Source organism: Podarcis liolepis (assembly GCF_965112155.1).
Source record: "Podarcis liolepis genome assembly, chromosome: 6".
NCBI classification, from domain to species: domain Eukaryota; kingdom Metazoa; phylum Chordata; class Lepidosauria; order Squamata; family Lacertidae; genus Podarcis; species Podarcis liolepis.
In genome coordinates, this window is record NC_139559.1 from 28,608,879 (window position 1) to 28,631,261 (window position 22,383).

General features: G+C 45.4%; 2 protein-coding genes across 10 annotated transcripts in view; one reads left to right on the top strand and one right to left on the bottom strand.

Annotated features, from left to right (window-relative positions):
- Nucleotides 1–5,118, top strand: part of LOC310709079 (tigger transposable element-derived protein 1-like) — an 877,074-nt gene extending 871,956 nt beyond the window's left edge. Inside the window, exon 2 of the mRNA XM_083508254.1 lies at nt 3,067–5,118. The gene's annotated coding sequence lies outside the window, so the exon portion shown is untranslated. The remainder of the gene's footprint in view (nt 1–3,066) is intronic.
- Nucleotides 1–22,383, bottom strand: part of TP53INP2 (tumor protein p53 inducible nuclear protein 2) — a 56,517-nt gene that overhangs the window by 12,493 nt on the left and 21,641 nt on the right. For 6 of the 9 annotated variants that reach the window (XM_083508286.1, XM_083508284.1, XM_083508291.1 and 3 more), the window contains exon 2: nt 6,144–6,505. In XM_083508286.1, the coding sequence (XP_083364412.1) occupies nt 6,144–6,267 (124 nt within the window). In that variant the 5' untranslated portion in view covers nt 6,268–6,505. Of the gene's footprint in view, nt 1–6,143; nt 6,506–9,406; nt 9,644–22,383 lie in introns of those variants that run through there. The other 3 variants (XM_083508283.1, XM_083508290.1, XM_083508287.1) reach the window with 3 other exon arrangements.

Below are 22,383 nucleotides of genomic sequence, written 5' to 3' on the forward strand. Positions count from 1 at the left end.
AAGTGTTATTAAAGCAGGAGTGGAGAATCTGCAGCCTTTTAGATGTTGCTGGACTATAACTCCCATTATCCCTAACCATTTACTGCACTGCCTGGGACTGACAGGAGCTGGAGCCTAACAGCATCTGCTGGACCACAGGTCCCCCACCCCTTGAACTGAAGTATTTTTAGATTTTCGAAACAAAGGGAAAAAGAAAAGAGTGGGGTTGTTGTGTTAAAAGTTTCAAAATGTGCCTCTAACCTAGATAAATTAAGGGAACTGTTTTCCTTCAAGCATTTTCCTGATGTGCCCATTAGTCTCACTAATCCTGCTCATCATGCCATCTTTTGCTAACAACAGCATTGTCAACAACATGGGCTAATTGGAATAATACAGTGGTACCTCGGGTTAAGAACTTAATTCATTCTGGAGGTTTGTTCTTAACCTGAAACTGTTGTTAATCTGAGGTACCACTTTAGCTAATGGGGCCTCCTGCTGCTGCCGTGCCGCGGCGGCGCAATTTCTGTTCTCATCCTGAAGCAAAGTTCTTAACCCGAGGTACTATTTCTGGGTTAGCAGAGTCTGTAACCTGAAGCGTCTGTAACCTGAAGCATCTGTAACCCAAGGTACCACTGTACAGCATAGCAGTTAAGAAGTTGGAGAAAATGGCACCCATGGTTAAGTGCTTACAGAGATCTTGAATTAAGGCTCTGATTTCGGCATCAAGACTCTGGCAATGGGACATCATCCCTCACCACACCTGAGAGCAACAGACTAGTTAGGGGCGGGCTGCATGGGGTGGCACACAAAGCTCTGCCCTCTAACCCCTGCCCACCACTGCCCACCACCCCAGCATCTACTGCCTGAGGTGTCCCCTTCGCTATGTCTAACGGCAGGCCCGGCCCAATTCCTTTCTTCTATTTTATAGAAGTGCAGAATATCAGTCAAGGCTAGAAGCTGCATCCTCTACCTCAGAAGTTTTTTTCCTCTCTCTCCTAATCCCTGATGTGCACAGACTGACTGTCATTAACTTGTGTTATAAGGCAATGACAACATGTTGCTTCTCCTCCCAGAGGCCAAGTCCTTGGCCAAACCCTGGTTCAAATTAAGCTGTGCTTTAGACAGGGGTATCAACTTGAATAAAATATTGTGGGGGGCCCTAGCAAGCCCTGTCTGACATAATCAATCACATGATGCAGTGCACACACCCCGTTTGAATGTGAATGCCCATCAACTTTGTGGGGGCCTGCCTAGGAGTTGGCTCCTATGGCTCTAGATCAGATAAAGGAAACCTAAGGCACTTCAAATGTAGCTGGGACTCCAACTCCCATCAACCTCAGCCATCATGGCTAGCTTTCTCTGTTTCTCCACCTTCTCCTGTGTGCCACATTTCAGTTTCCTAGCCAGGGCTTCCTTCTTTGTACTAGGCACCTTTGTATTTCAAAGCATGCAACTAATGAATACACCAGATGTATTTCTCACTCAAATACAGCCAGCCTCTTTTGTTCCCTCTCTGTGTGCAACAAGTTGCACTGCATACAGTAAAGGTGAGGACAGGAAGTGAAGCTGAAATCAGTGTTGCGGCATCTGTTGCCCGGCAGTATTGCTAGATGTGGTTTTCCAAGGTAATTGTGTTTTTCTTGGTGTGGAGCAAATGTCTTGGGACAGCCTTGTTTTGTTATTAGTCTGGGCTGTGGAAGCTGAGAGAGGGAGTGGGATGAGCAAAAACAGAAGCTGAGTTTCTGATCACTGTAAAGCTTTGAGAAAGGAGCGAGGCCTTTTCAGATTATCAAGGATAGAATGTTAAACCCACTCAGAGAGTAATCCTAACTGAATACAGTCAGATTTATGCCCACATGTTCATTATTACTGTGCAGTGAACTAGGAGAAGAGAAATGCTCTTCCTGCCCCTTATCTCAACATTCACACATTGGGGGATGACCCAGTGGGAGAGCACCTGCCAGGTTTAATCCCTGGGAATTTTTGTCTCACTTTTGTTACACAAGAGCGCCCTTTCATTTGGCTACAATGCAGGAAAACACTGGGGAAAACATCACAGAACAACTGGTAAATCAAAGCGATGTGTGGATAGTCAAGTCAATCCACCACTAATGTACTATTATTGTGTCAATGACATGTTGAAAGTACACCTGTAAAACAAAGCAAAACACCTCAGTCTGAGGGACCCTCAGGCAATCTCCAAACGCCAGGCAAAAAGCATTTTGAGGACATAACAAACAGGGCTTGCTTTCCAACTGATAGGTAGCTTTATTCTTAGCTCCCTCTTAGGCTATCTAAAAATATCTGTAACACAAGCATGAGCCTGGTGGATGTTTTTTTCCCCCACATGGCAATGGATTGTCAGTAGGAACAGAAAAGGGTGGATCTGTGCGACGCACAGCATAGTTTACTTGGGTTCTCTCTGCTAAATTTGCAAGCAAAAAGGTTCATAGATTGGTTGCCACTGGGTGCTGAGTCATCTGACTTCCGCTCAGCAAAATGGCAAAGGCAAAAATCAGTGACTAAGATGGAGGAGCTTTCACTTGCCTGAGAAACTAGCAGCTAGGCAGCTACGAAGACCTTCAAAGCGAAGGATGCAGCCTTAAACACACTTACTTGGGAGTAGGTTTTGAATAAACTTCTTTGGATTTGGTGAAGGAGACCTTGAATTAGCACTGATTCTTTAAAAGTGGTATGTCATGGGAGTTATCAACAATATCAAGCCAATCTTTTTAAAAATAAAAGAAAGCACAAAGTTCTCCTAGAGAAGTACCGGAAAGAATTGCTTTCAGAAAAAGCTGTTTTCTATGACACCTATGCAAAAACCAGCAGCTAAAGCTAAACATGATCACCTGCTAGATGCTCCAGATCAATCCAGTTTTAAAGGAACAGCAACAGAGATGGATTCAAAAGCTGGCAACACAAAGCTGGAGCCCATGAAGAAGGCTGATAGGGCAGAAAGCAGGGAGATAAATGCCAGGGAGAGCCAGAGCCAATAACAGGCACCGCCAAATAATTCTACTTTTACCCCTATCCTCGTTCCTGCTGAATTCTACAAGGGCAACACTTGAGACTAAGGAGAAGGAGATACAGGCAGTGCTATCCCTTGGACTGGTTGTAAGCAAGAAGTTAGGCAGGTGGGGCTGTCTGAGGGCAGACTGAGGTTGGTGCAGGGGCAGAGGAAGGGGGTGGAAGGGGCGGGTCGCCCCGTGTGCCACTCAGTGTGGGGGGGTGACAAGATGGCCCCTGCCTCCCCTCAGCTGTGCACAATCCGTATTGGTGCTGCTCATGCGGCGTCCGTACAGGATACCACACATGCGCAGTCTGTATGGGATGTTACTCGTGCAGCAGCCCATATGGACACCATGTAAGCGGCAGCCCATATGGAGTGTGCATGTGCAACATTCCATACGGACTGCGCACGCACGGAATGCCGCACATGCGCACTCCATACCGTTCCTCCACCACTGGGTTGGTTGGTGGGGCAGTGCTTCATTTGCCCAAATGGATCAACTTTCACTTAGTATGCTGTAAATCTAGAATCAGGTTTCATGTCTGGAAGTTTTGACACTTCTGTGTATTTTGTTTATATACAGTGGTACCTCCGGTTACAAACTTAATTCTTTCCAGAGGTCCGTTCTTAACCCAAAACTGTTCTTAACATGGGGCGCGCTTTTACTAACGGGGCCTCCCGCTTCTGCTGTGCTGCAGGCACATGACTTTCGCTCGCATCCCGGGGCAAAGTTCGCAACCAGGAGCATCTACTTCCAGGTTAGCGGAGCTCATTACCTGAAGCGTTTGTAAGGAGGACAGTAGGTAACCAGAGTTCCACTGTATTAAGGAATCAATAAAGAACTACAGCCAGGCTGCATTCAGTCAAGGTAGATGATGCTTATAAATAGACCTCATCACTCAAAAAGAAGGAAGGACAGAGAGAGAGAAATACTTTCAGCTGCTAGGAAAAAAATGTCTCCAGCTATTCCATCACCAAATAACAAGTACTTGTGGCTTTTTAAGCATAAAGCGGATGCTCAAAAATAAAAATGCTGACTGTCGTTTGACTTCAAGAAAGACGACATGATGCTTTCAGATTTTATGAAATCAGCCTGGTGCATTCGTTCATTGGTGCCAGCCCATTCATTGGAAGAACAGGGCGTTTGATGTATGAAGCTCTTGCAAGTGCTGCTATTGCCAGGATTGGGAATTAGAGTATGGATTAGGAACAATGGCACAACTGAATCCTGAACACAAGATCAGAGCAAAATTATAGCCAGCCTAAAGCCAAGGCTCCCTAATGGCAAGGATAGCCTCTATCACAATTGTTCTGTGATGAGCAAGGAGGTAGCTCATTCGCCAGCTGAGAGCCACCCTGGAGCCTGGATCTGACTGCAAAAGGCAGAGCTAATCTGCTGGCTGCACTTGGCTGCCAACCCTTAACTCATTCTTTCTCTCTGCTTCCATTTTAGGCATATAGAACGGGCTCAGCACTGAGAGAGAAATACATGCTAAGTTGGGAACAGGATAAGTCAGGAATAGCCAGCTAGGGAGTTTTGTGTTTGCTGCATAAGATGAGCCCAAGGGAAAAGCAACTGCCCAGATGCCTGCTTTCCTTCCCTTGTTTGCTGCTGTATCCTGCAACCAATAAGGCCAGGATAGTTGGAGAAGAAGGACAGGCAGCTGGGCTGCCGCATGACCGGAGCAGGAAAAGACAGGCAACAGGCAAGATAACTGACTCATAGAGCTACAAGAGTTCTAGCTTGGTTGAAAAGTGGCACTATACACCTGAGTGCCTTATTCAGAACCAGGTTTGTGAGACACTCCAGCATCTGCAGGTAGCTGTGACTTCCAGGCAGAACAGAAGCATCTTCCACCCTAGGTAGTGTAGCCAAAATGAGGATACATTCACTTTGCTAGGCCATAGCAAAGGTCCATGCAGTCCATAATTCAGTCTCCAGCTGTAGTTAGCCGCATGACCTTCCCATCGTGTGTGTGTGTGTGTGTGTGTGTGTTTTCAGAAATTTTTCAGTTATCCCCTGATCCGTGGAGGGCACAGTAACACCTTTCATTCCAAAACCTAGAGAACCAAAACTACTTAGGAAGTTCTGCCTTTTGTGGAACCTCTTAAACTGCCTTTTGCAAACTGATCTGAATTTTGGGAAACACTACCAAAGCCAAGAGTAGCTCAGCTTACAGCTGAGTTCTAGTTTTAGTGCTCAGCGTTGAAGGTTTGAAGACTATGTGGGTGTGAGACAATAAGAAACAGGGGAAGGAAGAAGACAGAGTACGAGTTAGGGGTAGCCGTCAGCTAAGCTTTACTCAGAGTAGACCCATTTAAAGTAATGAACATGACTAAGCTTGGCCCATTAATTTCAGTGGGTCTATTCTGAGTAAAACATAGTTGAATACCACCCAGTATTATTTCGTGGGAGAGAATTGGAAAAATGCAAACACAAATGGTAAGCTGCAAAGAGGGAGGCTGGGACAGACTTACAAACTTGTTTGGAGAGGACTCTAACCACTAAGCAACCACACACCTAAATGGTACTGACCCCAGCCACAACCTCTTTCCATGGCTCCCTCATGGCGCCTGCAAATAGAGGCCTGGGGGCTCCCCACACCTCCTGCTCAGGACTGGTGGCCTCTTTCTACCCCTTCCTGGCCAGTGCTGCCCCACAGGCAAATCTTGTCCAGACTGAGCTTCAGATCCTCCACACACTGACACTACTCTTCCCACAGAAACAACTGCTTATCGTTGAAGAAAGCTGAGCTGCTAGCCCTCAGGAAGGAGCTCTATTATCTAGTAGTAACAAACCACAACTCCTCAATTCTCCAGTTTGAGAGTTATGGCTCTTAAGTCAGGGATAGGGAACCATTGGCCCTCTAGATCAGGGTCTCCAGTTGTTTTTGGACTACAACCCCATCTTCCCTAGCTAGCAGGACAAAGTGGCCAGGGATGATGGGAATTGTAGTCCCAAAACAGCTGGAGACCCAAGGCTGGGGAAACCCTGCTCTAGATGTTGATGAACTATAACTCTCATCAGCCCCAGCAAGCATGGCCAAAGGCCAAGGATGATGGTAGTTGAAGTTCAGCAACATCTGGAGGGCCAGAGGTGCCCTGCCCCCGTTCTAGGTTTACCCTGATCATTCCCTCTCATATTTCTCACCTGGAAGATCAATAATGAGCCACCCATCTTCTTCTTCCTCTTTAGAGACAAACGGCTTAGGTCCCTCAAGGTCCTCAGGTGCGCTGCTGTCACTGAAGAAGAGGCTGGTGAGGCGCTGGAACATGGCTGGAGAATTATTTCAGAGGTGGACTTGGGAACGAAAGGCGGGGATGAATTTGTAGGCGCTGGCTTGAGCGTGTGGAAGCTGGTGCGGAGGCAGGAGCACGAGTTGGGGAGTGTTGGATGGACGGATTCCTTGCCAAGGGCGGGAGCTGCTTGTTTTCCTAAGCGGAGTCTTATCTGAGTTGAGTTACGTAGATAGTGCAATCATAAGGTTCTTCACTTGGCTTCAGTGCAAAGGCCTGCCAAAGAAAGGGAAAATTCATTCAGGCCAAACACTGATGGAATCACGAGGAACTCAGATGGCCTGGAGGAAGGGTGAGAAGGGAACCCTTGCATGAACCGTCATCCCAATTCATCACGGCCATTTCTCTTTATTCTGCCTCCTACACATAGTGCCTTCTCAACTGCATTCCCACTGGGCTGCCTGCTGGGCCTTCCTCACTTTTACTATAGAAATAAACACCTTGCAAGACGGCTGAGTTGAGTTCTCTCACCCTACAGGGTGCCCCAGGCAAGGAGTAGCCTGTTCGCTTTGATTACGGTTAACCTACTTCCCCTCACATGCAGGCAAAGAAAACAAGCGTGGCTTCTCTTATGCCAACCCAGAAGTTTTGGATGCCAACTCCCACCAGCCCCAGCTAGCTGGGGGGGGGGGCACCAGGTGGGTGAAGGAGGCCCTAAGCCAGGGGTTGGCAGCCTAAGGCCCATGGGCCACAAGTGGCCCTTGGGGAAAATTTAACCAGCCCATGAACCCCCCCACCTGTTCAGGGACCCTAGCCACCCACTCTGTCGGCTCCCGTGCGCTGCACTAAACCAGTGCAGAGCAGAGTGGGGACCACCTTCTGCAACACTGGCTGGCTTCCCATTGGCTGCAGGAAGCTCCGCACAACTCCTCCATGCCGGAAGGAGCGCCGGAAATGGCGTTTGCGCATGTGTGCGTGCGCACTCCGGCCCACCGCGGCGTCTGCGGAACCATGAACCAGCCCAAGCCACAAAAACTTTGCTGACCCCCGCCCTAAGCCTTGAGTTGCATGTGCTAAGCACCAGTCAGGAATACTGTAAGGAAAAGTAGATCACCATTGTGTGAGTTTCTGTGTGTGCCTGTCACAGCTCAGACAACCGCCCCTTTCCATATTCCCTCTGACCACAGCAGTGGGAGATAGGTGGCATGGTTCATTTATATTCAGATATATCCCTGCCTAAGATCTTTGTTCCTCCAGCTCTTCCATCCCTCACCATCTTAGGAGGTTTCTTGCTCCCTCCAAAGACTTTGCACTTTCTCCCTTGCTGCCCCCATGATATAGCATTCCTGAACACCTCTGTGATGCTCTTTCCCTTTCTTTAAATCCTTCCCCAAAGCCCACCATTCCTCTAAAGCATTTGGCACAACACTGCCATTCCCTTGCTCCACTGTAATTCAGCTTGTAACTAAAGATGCCCTTCAGTCTTCCTTTTCATTGCACAATCATGAGGATTTGTGCTCTTGATGCCATGGGCATAGCTGTATGAGAGCCATACGAGCTAGAGGAGAGCCAGTGTGGTGTAGCTGTTAAGAGTGCTGAATTAGGCCCTGGGAGACTATGGTTCAGATCTGCACTCAGCCATGAAGCTCACTGGGTGGTCTTGGGCCAGTCAGCTCCCCTCAGCCTAGCTTTGGTTTGTTCTGTGATGCTTCTTCAAATCCACCACATTATTGCTGTAGGGGCTATAGCACAACTAAAGGAGGACAACCCATACCTCACCCCAAGAACAAATGCTCTGGTTTTCATGGCTTGCTTTTGCTGCAGTATAGTCCATCTGAACAGCATAACTGGTAGCATTAAGAAGCATCAGAAGGACTGTTAATAAAGCAGAATAAATGCACCACCCAGTACACTATTATTATGCCAAGCACATACTGCGGAATACTATCCAATATTCTTAAACTCTGTGCTATGCTGGCTCTGAACTTGTCAAAACTCAGTGAATGAGGTAAATAGCTTGCTTTCTTGGACTCAGCTATACAGCTGCAAATAAAACGTTTTAAATGTGCTGTAAAGCGCAACATACAAACGTGACACTAGATGGCAACAGTGAGCTTTGCCAAATTCAATGTATTTTTCAAAACTTTTTTTCCCCAAAAAAGCATTTTCACAGCATTTTTTTATGTGTGTAGATTCCACCCTTTTGTCTTTTTAAGTATTTGAAAACTAGCAGCACGTTCATCCAGAACCAGAGGAGAGACATCAAGATCCAGTTTCTCTTTTGGGATCTTAGACTGTGATGGATCGGATCTCCAATAATCCTTTAGAAGAGGGAACATTTGGATTTGTTTGTCAGAGAAATTCCTTCCTATCACTTTGCCTTTATCTGCTCAGCTTCCATCTGTTCCTACAGCAAAGGGCTTCCATTAATCAGCGCAGCCTATTTAATCAGCACAATGCATCACTAATAACTGCACCCACTTATTACAAAGCGCTGTCTGGTCAGACCCGTGGGCAGGGCTATAGCAAATCAATCTGACATGCAACCACCCCATGAGGGATCTGCTGGAAGTCTCAAGACCATAGAAAACAGCATTTTCATGGAGGAACAAAGTGCTCCTATGTTGTTGCCACAACAATCCTGTGACGTAGGTTAGACTAGAAGAGAGCGAGTGGCCGAGCAGTGATTTGAATTCAGAACCCTACTATATCACATTATCTTTCCCCAACTCTGTTGCCCATGGAGGCTAGCCTTAAGGCCTTCTTATGTGCCCAGGAAAGCTTTCAATTAGGGATGAACCCACTCCATTATGCTACACGGTTCCTTTCCCTGCATATCAAAGAACATAAATGCTCTGTTGGATCAGGCCAAAGACCCATGTAGCTCAGTGTCCTGTTCTCACAGCAGCCAACCAGATACATATTGGAAGCCCACAAACAGCACCTGAACACATCAGCACTCTCCACACTCATGTTCCCCAGCAAATGAAGTTCAGAGGCACTAGTTTTACCCTTGCCCTTACCCCACTCTTTTCCCAGGAAACTCCCCCCCCCCCCGCTCTTTAGTGCTAAATCAGAGCAAATGTCAATCCAGGGGAAACACAGCTGGTGGAATGTGATTTCCCAGCCAGAAGTGTCAATACATCCTGACAGCTTTCCAAATAGGTTAATACTTGCCCCACATCTTATTGAATTGATGCCTTTTTCTCCTGGTTTTCCTCCATCCCCTCTGCCTAACTATAGAAGTTATCTCGCCACATCCCACTGATTCTGTCCAATTGGATTTGCAAAGGACTATGATTTGCCTCAAAGGCAGATGGTTGCTCCTTCCTCCTTCATAATGACCCCTTTCCTATCCAGAGCCTTTAGTTCAATGCCTTTTGGGGCCTACACACGACAGTGATGGCTTGCTGCAATTACCTAGGCAGGGAGCTGCAGTGGAAGCCATTATGATGGCAGCAAACACATATACAACTTGGCACCAATGGATGGATCCTGTAGGCATGGCAGGCAGCACAGGAGAAGCCTGGTAGGGTAGTTTATCTCAGAGGTCTGTGAGACAAGTAAGTTGGCATTCATACACAGCATATAGCTGGGACTGTATTTGTTTCCTTAGAAATGTGTCTGACTTATTTCAATGGAATTTGCTTGAGCTCATTGCCTTTTGCAGTGGTGAGCTTCTGTTACATTGGGACCTGCTGGTCAGTCTCTAATCATTTGCAGTAGATGTGCAAGGAATTATGTTTATGAATTGTTTGACAACAACAGCAACAGAATCATCCCTCTCCACCTGAAATTATACTACTTGAAATGAAGAAAGATTGGGGGTAAACTGGAATGGGTGTTTGGGTGGAAGGACTGTGAGCTCTGTTCGGTTCCAGTACTCAAAACAAAGTCCTGGACTCAGAATTATTTAATGTATGTCTTTTGCACCAGGCACTCTCTCAGTGAATCTTGGGGGTCTAATTAGAAAGAAAGTAGATCCCACTGGAAGTGGCTCATGGGGTAGAGCAGAGCTGCTATTCCAGCTTCCCAGCAGGTGGGTCACTTCATCTTTCAGGATGAGGAGGGGAAGGCAGTGAGGAGGTCAGCACAGTGTAAATGCACCGGCGGAGACAATCTAGTGGCACTGCTGGTGTGTTTGCACCATGCTGACATCCTCACCACCTCGTTCTCTCTCCCTTTTCCTTCTGGTAAGCAACAGTGTCTTATCTGTCACTAAGCTAAGATAGCAGCTCTGGTGAGGTGGAGCAGGGACAGGCAGGGATGAAGCACACCACTTATTTCACAGCAGTGCTGCTGCTGTTAATATCTGCCAGTCTCTTGCGTGCTGAATAAATAAGTCGTCGTCGTCGTCGTCGTCCCCCCCCCCCGCGCAAGTGAACCCACCAAATAAACTAAGCAGAGGAAGGGATAGATTACATTTGCACAAATGGCTAAGGATTAAATTGTGGTGTTTAAAATTTTTAAAGCCACTTTATTATGACCAACCAAAATGCTGCAAAATGACAAGCAAGCTTTTGAGTCCACCAGAACTTTCCATCAGGGTGAATGTTAAGCAACATTTAAATAAAGTAGATATCACACCTGAGAGTCTTTGCCAAGTGGTTCTTACTGATATAAGAGCCAGTGTGGTCCAGTGGTTAGAGTGCTGGATTAGGCCCGGGGAAACCAGAGTTAAGATCCCCACTCAGCCATGAATCTCACTGGGTGACCTTGAACTAGTCACTGCCTCTCAGCCTAATCCACCTCACAGGATTGTTGTAAGAATTAAATCAGGAGGGGCAGGGGCATGTATGGCACCTTGAGCTCCTTGGAGAAAAAGATAGGATATAAATGCAATGAATGAATGAATGAAACTGATCTTTTTATAATTCTCATTGTAGTACTGCGTTTTCTATCTGTATTCCACCTTGCAACAGAATTACTGATAGAACTATGTGAAAACCAGAAGGGGACTTAAAAAAAAAATGGTGGTGCTGGCAAGGTGCTGTTAGCACAAATGCTGAGATCTAATGTGAGCCCCGCACTTCGTTCCTGAATGCTCCAGGCTCCATTCAAAGCCCACTCGGCTCCAGCCTTGAGCAGAGTCCTTCACAAACAAGCTCAGCTGTGCTCTTAGGGGGGGCAATGATGGATTTTCTGCCTTTCAACCAATCAGCAAATCCATCCTGAAATTCAGTCACATTAGTGACATTGGAAAGAGGATTGTGTGGGGCCGGGGGAGGGAGTGGGAGGGGAGTGTATGTTCATGTTGCAAAGAACTGAGACAGCTGAGAACAGGAAATGTGAGCAATGCAGATGGAAAATACGCAGGAGGTGGGGGTCGGGGAGACAGCAGTTCATCCAGAGAGCACAGGGAATATTTGAGGGGCTTCCGGCTGGCAGGTCTGCCCATGATAAGACATTGCCTGTATCTTGCCATTGCCTGTATCACAGAAGCAAGAAGGGAAAGGATCTTTAAGGGGGGGTGGGATGTACATCTGGGGGAAATGTAATCTCTGCAAAGTAATGAGAGGCTGCCTGATCATGAGAGATGGAAGAATTGGCTTTCTGTCAGTCTTCCCCTACCTGGTACCCTCCAAGAACTTTTGGACCACAACACCATCACGCCAGACCACTGGCCATGCTTCCTGGGACTGATGGGGGGTGTAATCCAAAGCTTCTGGAGGAAGGATGCCAATTTGTTGGAGGTTTGCTTTATATCATGAAGCCACTTGTTACTTTCTTGGGCTTCACTAGTGTCGCTAGCTATCAGAGATGTTGCTGGATCAAAACTGACCCATCCAGTTTGGTGTGCATGTGGCCTGAAGTTCTCTACCTTTGATATATATAGGATTCCAGTTTTACAAATTATATGGGTTATATCCTAACTTGGGGGGGGGGGGGTATTTCACTCTCTTGCAAAGATCCTGATGCTCAGTACGCATTCTTTTTCCTGCCTATGCATTATTTGTTGCACACCTCAACTTTTCCTTGTCCCTGGATTGGTCTTAATTATCAAATAATGCGGTGTGCACACAAAATGATTTTGCATGATATCACAAACCTCCCTAATCAGGTTTGGAAAAAGAAAAGACCATTGAAATCAAGACATGCCCCCATGCCTTTTGCAATGGATGTGCTGCCTGTGCATTGTGCACTCTGGGTAAAATAGGTAAACAAGATTCCATCCCTGAATAATCCTCTTTTGGAATATTCTGATACTTCCTTTGTTGAAACCAAAGAGCCTAGCATCTACTTATTCAAATACTTTTTCAAGAGCTCCTCAGGGGGCAAAAAGAGTTGCATCGGTTGAAACTGGAGAGGCCACTGCCATCTCTCCTCCCAACCCATCACGAATCTCAGCATCATCTTTCAGCTCTTTCTTCACCTCCCACAGCGCAATCCACAATTCGGAAAGGCTACATGGACCAAACGCATCTCTACATCATGCAGTCTTCCTAGTGGAAAATCAAGTTGTGTGGCCCACACTGCCTTATCCTCTATCTGTTCAAAGTTAGTGTGGGAGAAGCCCAAGTGCCATAAATGTGCTTTACATTTGATTTAAATATACAGTGTGCATCTGACCATACTATCTGTGTTTGGAAACCTTTCATTATATACCTTTTTACACAGCCACAATATTTGAATTATCAGTGAGTTTATATAAATCAATTCCTACTATTGAGCTAAAAAAAAAATGTTCTGCAGAAAATGAAATGAACAAAATTTCTATCTGTTTCTGACCACGCAGGCCATTGTTTTGTTTTATACCAGCCAGAGTGTAAATCTGCAGGACCTCTTGAATTTCATGGGTGAGATCAGATTAGTATGAATGTATGTTATTTGATCTAGTTATCCGATTAACTCATTTATACAGTGGGTGAGACACGAACACTGCAAGGCATAACACTGCAGGGGTAACTTCAGTTATAGAACTAGGCACCTGGCAGGGGGTGTAATGAAGTAAGAAACGATTAGCCTCGTTGAACTGCTCAATAAACAGAATACAGAGGCCCAGATTTCACTGACTCAGAACCACCAGAATAGCCACATGCTGTGGGCATGATTCAGAGAGAGAGAGCCAGCATGTCCTACCTTACAGAGGGGAGTCCTCTATTTGAAGGTGCCCTCCAAAGGGCTGTTTAGTCCAAGTGTGGTTTAAAGAAACAGAACTGTAAGGAGGGAGAGCAGGGGCCCTGAAGCTGCCCATCAACAGCTCTTGAGCTGCTGGTATACAGATCACCTGTTCACAAAGCCTTCTCCATTATGGTTAAGGGTGGAAGAATCCGACCATTGCCATCCTCTCAGTTCCTCAGGGTTCCAATCTTAAACTTGGTTCTCCATGTTTCTGCGGCAATTTAAAAATTTTATTTGTTTTCTTAAAAATCCTCATGAAAATTCTTAGTTATTTTACTGCAAATTTCTCCAGATGAAAACATTTTTGTATACCGTTTTACCTAATGTATACATGTTTTTGCAAGCAATGTCTCCTAACGTAATGCATTTTGTATGTTATTTTCACACATATACATTCATTTTTATGCACACTTTTATCTAATGTAGGCATTTTTTTAAAAACAACTTGTTGAAGAACTGCATCACAAAATTCGGATAAATGCAATTTTCAAAGGATGGCTAAACTAAAAGCCATCAATAATCCAAGCTGACTTTCAGGGTAGTAAATATGATGGCAGATGCCCATAGCAGAAGTTCACAGGATTACATCATGAAATGTCCAGCAACATAGCCCTGAAATTTCACCAGCTCTTTTTTCACAACATCCTCCTAAATGACTGAACTGTGAACAGAATCTGCACCACTCTGACCCATCTTTAAAGCCCTTCTATAAACACACAGAAGGCTAGTAGTTCTATTGATTTTATTAACCAAAGCTTTTAAAGCAAGAATAATGATTGGCAATTATAGGCACTGTTTCTAAGCCACAGTTCTAAGCCACTGTTCCTAGCCATCTTTAGAGCAGCCCTGCTCCCTAATGTATAATAACCTCCCCATGTATTGAAACCACCAAGTAAGGCTTTCCTTTGGGTGCCCTTGCCACCTCCAGAAAGGTGGGTGGTCAATGGAGCAAGGGTCTTCTCAGTGGTGGCACCCGGTTCTATCTTGCAAGCATTGGGGTTGGAGAGGGAGACTGGAATGGAACAGAATATCCCAGTGGGGCAAGGGGTGAGGAGAGGCAGATATCACTGGCTGACTTGAACACGGAACAGAAGCTCCCCACACTACAACATATTCTTGGAGATCTCACTTGAAAATTGTTAAGCGTGCACAGAATTGCTGCTACAACCATTACATTATGCCAGCTCTCCCTTGAATATCTCAGTAATATCTCAGTGGGGAGTTGGCAAGCCTTACTTGCTTTGGGAACTGACAGAAAAGTAGGAAATGTGACCAGGGGAGAAAAAAATTGCAGTGGGACTTGAGGAGGTATTCACTACTGAGCAAAGCAAGCATGCTGGGATGTTGTATCCTGTGTGTCTTGGTGTGACCCAGTTCTGCAGCAGTTTGGCCCAGCATAATGTGGGAAATAGGGAGTAACTGAATGACCTCCCTGCCCCTGCTTCTCCCCCCCCCCCCTTCGTATAAATAAGAAAGTGACATGATGCAGCTCAGACTGTATGCCAGTAAGCCTAGCAGGGGCCATCTGCTCACAGTGAGAGGGGATTACACTTTCAGGCGACAAAGGCCTTTCCAACCCCCTCCTCCAGCACAAAGGAAGAGATGGCTGGTGCCACCAAGCTCTGCTGGGGGAATCAACCTTCTGTGTGCTACTGCCCCTCCCCATTCACCGACAAAGACTCCTGGTAATCTCAGCTTCTTGCCACAGGGTGGTCATTCCCAAACAATGCATGGGAGAAACTGCTAACGCACAGTGAGGTACTCTGTTCTTCTGTTGAACAGCTATCAGATGGCTTTTTCTCTCAGTGTTTAACTGGGAGATTTCCACACAGCCTCTGCTGGGGGAAGAACATTCAGAGACATCTCTTGCAATAAGTGTGATTGGGTTATTCAGAGTTAATCCTCATGGGTCAATAGCCAGGGATGATGGGAACCTAGAACACCTAGAGGCCCAAAACTCCCTCATCCCTAAAGGGTGGGTAATTTTTATTCTTATGTATTCTAAAAGCAGACCTTTTTAGATCCAAGACCGAAGTGTGTCTCCAGTTTTAACTGGGGCTGTGCATGTCATTTGAGAAATGCTGTAATATGCAAAGGGCGGTAAGAATGCAATATCAGCTGGTGTTTCCTATCAAAAAGTTGTTGTTATTGTTGTTGTTAATAATAATAATACCCCTGGTTTCCCCAGCCACTCTGGGCTGCTCCCAACAGAATATTAAAGCACAATAAAAAGTCAAACATTAAAAACTTCCCTAAACAGGGCTGCCTTCGGATGTCTTCTAAAAGTCAGATAGTTGTTTATTTCCTTGACATCTGATGGGAGGGCGTTCCACAGGGTGGGCACCACTACCGAGAAGGCCCTCTGCCTGGCTCCCTGTAACCTCACTTCTCGCAGTGAGGGAACTGGCAGAAGGCCCTCAGAGCTGGACTTCAGTGTCCAGGCTGAATGGTGGGTGTGGAGACGTTCCTTCAGGTATACTGGGCTGAGGCCGTTGAGGGCTTTAAAGGTCAGCACCAACACTTTGAATTGTGCTCGGAAATGTACTGGGAAGGAAGCTTGAGATGCTATTGGCATAGATGGAATCTAGCTTAGCCCTAGTTAACAATAATTTCCTTACTCTGTCTTACAATGCACATTTTTGCACATCCTTTGGCTGGTAACTGTTCATGTTTTCACAAAGGGAAAATAAGCACACACCATTAACATCACCTTTCTTCTTGTTACCAGGACTGTGTGTACTTTGCAATAATACAGTACTTTTTGGGGGGAGGGAACTGCCTAAGGAACCTAAATTCTGCACCCCGAAAGACTGAACTGCATAAAAATTATACATTTCAGAATTTCTATGTGTGTACAGGTTTAGGTTGCCTGGGCAGATAAAGTTTCAAAAAAAAAGTTATGACAAAGTACACACTGCCCTGTGACTGAGAAGAAAAGAGGGTAATGTTAATTGTTCATCCTGTTCACAAAGAAAAACAAACACATAAATAATGATTCATTAATATACTATATATAATATAGCAATTACCGTATTATAATGTATGAAATTATTATACTGTATATAATATAATATGCAACATAAAGATGTATACTAGGTAAATGATACAAAGCAAGGTAATTTGTATAATTCTTGCCAAAATAAGTTTTATTTTCAAATTTTGCTACATTGCATAATTTAGGAGATGCGTGAAGAGCTATGCTGAACAGAAAGCATGGCCTCCACTCTTTGGAAATCCTGTTCAGCAAAACTTCTGACTTTCAGTAAACACCTCCTACATATGTTCAAACATACATTCAAAGCCACGAGGGCTAGAAACTTGAAGAAGGTGAAGAAGATGAAAACCAAAACAAAAAATCTGGGATTCTCTGGATGCTGAATCCAGCATAGTGCTAAGGCAAGGATTTTTGTTTGCACAACATAATGCTCTCCCCATCTCCTGCCTTTCAGTGCTCCCTAAATCTGTTCTGGGAGTTTCCCTAACCATCTGGAGCAGATTTGGGGAGGGGGAAATGGGTGCACGCAAACTGGGTGGGGAGTACAAGCCAAAATCCTTGTGTTGACAGGACAAGGTATTTGAATTCTGAGTCCAGTCGGGTACTGTGTGCTTTTTCCTGTGTGCTTTTTCCCAGTGGAATCGCAACATAATTACATGCTGTCAGTGCCAATGGGATGCTCTTCAAGGCCTCCTCCATCCCTTGGAAGGTTGTGCCATTGGCTTATGCTTTATCCATTTGCCATATTTATATTGTGTGTGTGTGTAGCATAACTGCAAAAATAGGATAAAACCGCATGCCCAAACGAATATCAGTGCGTTGACCAATATGTTTGAAAGTCAAATGTTAAATTTGAAAGTCAAATGTTAAGCTTTATGAGATATCGGTTCAGTCCCAAAGAAGAGCAGATCACACTCAAGTGTGATTTTGATCCTCCAGGGCCAGGATTAAAATATGGCACCAGTCTATTAAAAAAATTCTGGGGGTTTGGTGAGGAGGTAGTGGATGTGGCAGCAAGGATCCCACAGATATCCGTGTAGCCCCTGTGAGAACAGGATGCTGGACTAGATGGGCCACTGGCCTGATCCAGCAAACTCTTCTTAGCTTCTTATCTATTTGTCCTTCCTGGGAATTGGATATTTTTTTCAGTTATCTTCTGCATATAGTGAGACTGCTTTCATGATGTCAGGTGGCTGCACATTATTTTGATAAATCCAAGTGAACTCCGGAGAGGTTTTTGTTTGGCAAAAGGAAACTAAAACCAGAAAGAAAATGAGCTATTCTTCTTCCTCTCAACCTGGCATATATTGTTATCCTCCTTTTGTGAATCACTGGCTCTCCATAATAACCCTGTTAGGTAAGACCAGGAGGGAGGGAGAGAGAAAGCACAATTGAAACCAAGACCAATGAAGCACAAGAACATTACAAAATAGGCAGGAAGGAGTGGGTTGCTCTTGTTTTTGTAATTAACAGGGACAGGACTTCCAGAACTGTTACGAGCTTTGCAAATACCTATTTAGAATCAAGACGTTGCTCCCCAAAAATAAACCCTTTCCAAATTCTTTGGAGCCAAATGCCAAGACTCGCCAAGGAAAACATTCCAAAATAGATCTAAGAATGCCTCCACTGTCATCACGACACTGTAGAACGGCAATATGTGCTTATGATGCTTGAGAATTGCTATCTTCATCACCTCCTACTCAAGAGGGGATGGCTATGGTGGTTGGAAGGGTGGAAGCTTCATCTGTCACACTGGTGTTTATACTGCAGATTTAATGTGTCACAGTTTAGTATTAGATTGCACAGTCTTCACCAAAAACTTCAGAATGCATAAAGGCACAAAAACTCCCATTTCTTAATGCAGTGGGCTAACCCCATAACCTTCAAGGACAGTGGCTGTGTACTCATACAGATGGAAGCTGGATTAGAGGGAAATTCACCAAACTTCAATGTTTCATAGAATTATAGACTCATAAAACTGTAGAGTTGGAAGGGACCACAATGCAGGAATCTCAACTGGGTCATACATGAGAGATGGCCATCTAACCCCTGCATAAAAGCCCTCAAGGAAGGAGAGTCCACCACCTCTCATGGAAGTCTCTGTCAAATAGCACTTACTGTCAGAAAGTTCTTACTGTTGTTTATTTGGAATCTCCTTTCTTGTAACTTGAATCATTGATTCAGGTCCTACCCTCCAGAGCAGGAGAAAATAAGTTAGCTCCATTCTCCATGTGACAGCCCTTTAGATATCTGAAGATGGCTATCATATCTCCTCTCAGTCTCCTCTTTTCCAGGCTAAACATACCCAGCTCCCTCAACCGTTGCTCACAAGGATGGGTTTCCAGACCCTTGATCATCTTGTTTGCCCTCCTCTTCACACCTTCCATATTGTCAATATCCTTTTTAAATTGTAGTGCACAGAACTGGACACAGTACTCCAGGTATGGTCTGACCAAGACAGAATTAGAGCAGAACTATTACTTCCCTTGATTGGGGTACTTGTTGTTGTTTAGTTGTTTAGTCGTGTCCGACTCTTCGTGACCCCATGGACCAGAGCACCAGAGTACAAGGCTTCTGTTAATGCCACATTGTTGACTTATGTTAAGCTTATAGTCTATAAGACCCCCCAAGATCCTTTTCACATGTACAACTAACAATCCGGATGTTCCCCATCTTATATTTATACAGCTGGTCCTTCATGCCTAAGTGCAGAACCTTACATTTGCCCCTATTGAAATTCATTTTGCTGGTTTATAGCCAGTTCTCCAATACGTCAAGGTCATATTGAATCCCAATTCTGTCTTCAGTGGCATGGGTACACCTCCCAGTTTCATGTCATCTGCAAATTTGATTAGCATCCCCTCAATACTTTCATCCACGTCATTTATAACAATGTTTAACAACCCTGGACCCAGGACAGAACCCTGCAGCAGTATGCTGCACTCCACTTTTCTCCAGGATGACAAAGAACCATTAGCAAGTACTCTGTGGGTTTAGTCAGCCAACCAGCTACAAATCCACCTGACAGTTACCTCATCCAGTCTACATTGTACCAGCTTCTCCAGAAGAGTATCAGGAGGGACTTTGTCAAAAACCTTACTGAAATCAAGATATACTATGTCCACAGCATTCCCCTAATCCATCAAGCCTGTAACTCTATCAAAAAAACAAAGAAAACAATGAGATTTGTCTGACATGACTTGTTTTTGAGGGACCCATGCTGGGTCTTAGTAATCACAGCATCCTTTTCTAAGTGCTCACAGCCCTTTCCTGGTATTGAGGACCCACAAACCAGGTTTACTAAGAAATAACAAGACAGATACAGCTAACATCTGCGACTGTATACCATTTCCCAAACCTGCAGCGGCAGCACACTAGATGCAGAGTAAATGGGAGTGTGTACACAGCTGCATCATAGCTTCCTGTCACACAGCTGTAAAATGAATAGTCATAGATGAATATGGTGTCTGCAACTTTGCAGTTTGCTTATGCATTTAACCTGCAGAGTAGCTGATATTGCAGGAGTCTATCACTTGTAGTCCTATGGATACAAATGAACATCTAAATCTTTTCCCTAGAGCCATGCAACTACAGGGGGTAAAACTCAGAGCGGTGACTACACTTCAGTTTCATTGCAACAGCCATCAACTTTAACACACAAATCAATAAAGGACCAGGCACTTCAGCTCCAACAATGGTGCCTCTGGCCTTTTTGTCACCCACAAATCAGGTTTAATTATCACTTGGGAAAAACAGACACCAGACCAACTGAACATCAAAAGGGAATGTGATAAACTTCCTTATCATATATACTGTCAGTATCAGCATTGCTCCTCTTGCAAGTTATCTAAAGCTGGACTAGTCTAAGGCCCCCAAAAGAACAGATATTTAAAGCAGCAAGCTAACCAAATTATTGGGCATGACTGCATGTGTGCGGCATTAATTACACTGGAGGGGGCTCTAACTGTTTACCAAATCTCCATAGCAAAGCAAGGCCTTTCATGTACTAATATGGAGGAATGAACAACGGTTTCAAATGCTGGCTAGGTGGTGTGATGATTAGAGCGTTGAACTAGGACCTAGAAAACCAGGGTTCAAATCCTGATTTAGCCATGAAGCTCACTTGATGGCCATGGGCCAGTCACTGTCTCTCAGCTTAACCCCACCTCACATGGCTGTCGTGAGGATAAAGTGGAGATGTGAAAAAACACCTTGAGCTCTGTGGAGGAAAGGTGGGACATAAATGTAATAATACAGCAACACATTTTCTGTTGGGCTCACACCTGAATTTTCCACGAGCAGCCCATCATTCTTTTGCACATTCGGCTATTCTGCTTTAATAGTGCGTAAAGAATTTTGCTTTTCTGGGAAGATATGGACACAGGAAGCTGCCTTATACGAAGTCAGACAGCTAGTCCACCTAGTTCAGCATTGTCTACATGGATTGGCAGCTGCTCTTCAGGGTTTCAGGCAAGGGATCTCTTTCAGAGGCTGAGGATGTAGCCACAGCCCTTTCTGCAAGCCAGGCCAACGTTCCACCACTGAGCTACTGCCCCTCCTCTTCCCAGCTACGCCCACAATTAAATTATGTGTGTTAAAATATAACATGCTGAATGAGCCCAAAATCCAAACTACCACTCAAAGCTATAAAAAAAGATGATAAGTAAAGTGGACCAAAGGAGAGGCACACTGAGCCCTAGTCCTCCTTCTCTTGGGTTCTTTATTTGCTGTGACACCGACCCTACGAGCTTCTTGCTCAGCAGTGCAAATACAAAATAACATGACATTGCTCCATGCAGTCCTCTGCCCACCGATGCAATGCACCGATCTTCAGCGCTCTCCAGTTTATGGCAGCCTTCCACACAGCAGGTCAAAAGAGGACAACTTCAATACGCGCGGGTGGGGAGCGGGAGGGAAGGATTAGAAAGGGCCGGCCTTGGTGACGTCTCAATGTCATATGCAAATGACGGCGACGTCACCCCAGGCTTCCAATCCCAGGCAGCCAATGGGGGCGGGGGCTGAGATCAACCTTTAATCTTAATCCGCTGGTGGAGAAACAAGTAACAAAAGAGGCAAAGACAAGGGAATGTTAAGAATCAAGCAGGGCCGTGAAACTGACTGAGCGCAAAACGGCGGCTGGTCCTCCAGGTCGAGGAAACGCGGCGCCTCGTTTGTCGTTTCAACAGCTCTGCCTTTTGTTCCCTTTTACCTACGTCAAGAGGAGAGACCTGGGCCCCGATCCTGCCTCCTGCAAGCCCGACGAAGCGGGGGACTCGCATAGGTCACGAAAGCTTGTTGTTGTTACGCCACAACAGCGCATCTGTTCGCCCTTTGCGCTTGGCGCGGAGATACATTTCCATAGAAGGCCGGACGCTGCGGGTTCTCGCCTTCCCTGCCCTCCACCGCACCCCGATCCACAAGTGCACGCTCGGTTTATAAACTATAAGCCAAGAGGCGATCCAATAAGGCACGTTCGTAGTTGGCTTGCAAAGAGTCACACACAAGTGAGAACTCTTCCCGTTTTTATTTTTGAACAAACACCCGGCGGGAGTGACGCCAAGGACAACAAATCAAGTCCGCATTTTGCATTAGGAGCCCATATGCAGCGGTAGCTGGCAGGATTGCAGTGGGTAACAAGAGCTTGCTCTCAAGGAAACAGCTGAGCGAAAAAGCAGGCAGCCAACCCACCCCGCTGATCTGCAGTTGATTATGATGAACATTTTCCATTCGCCTGTTATGACCTCAATGAGACAAGCTCCACACAAACAAGGGGATGTTTTGCCTTCTTTCCGCTCCTTCGCCTCTCCCTCCCCACCCGCGTCACCTTCCCGGTGTATTATTAATATCTGCAACATTTGGTGGTTGTTAATAGCCGAAGACAGTCAAGACAAAAGGCTCTTTCTGCATTTTGAAGCTAAGAAAGAGAGTCAGTTACAAACCAGTCTGATCCCGAACCCCAGCCTATTATTCCTGGCTGTCTCTTGCGCAGCCTTTTGTTTATTACCGAAGGCTCTTCAAAATCATAAAAGAGCAACCA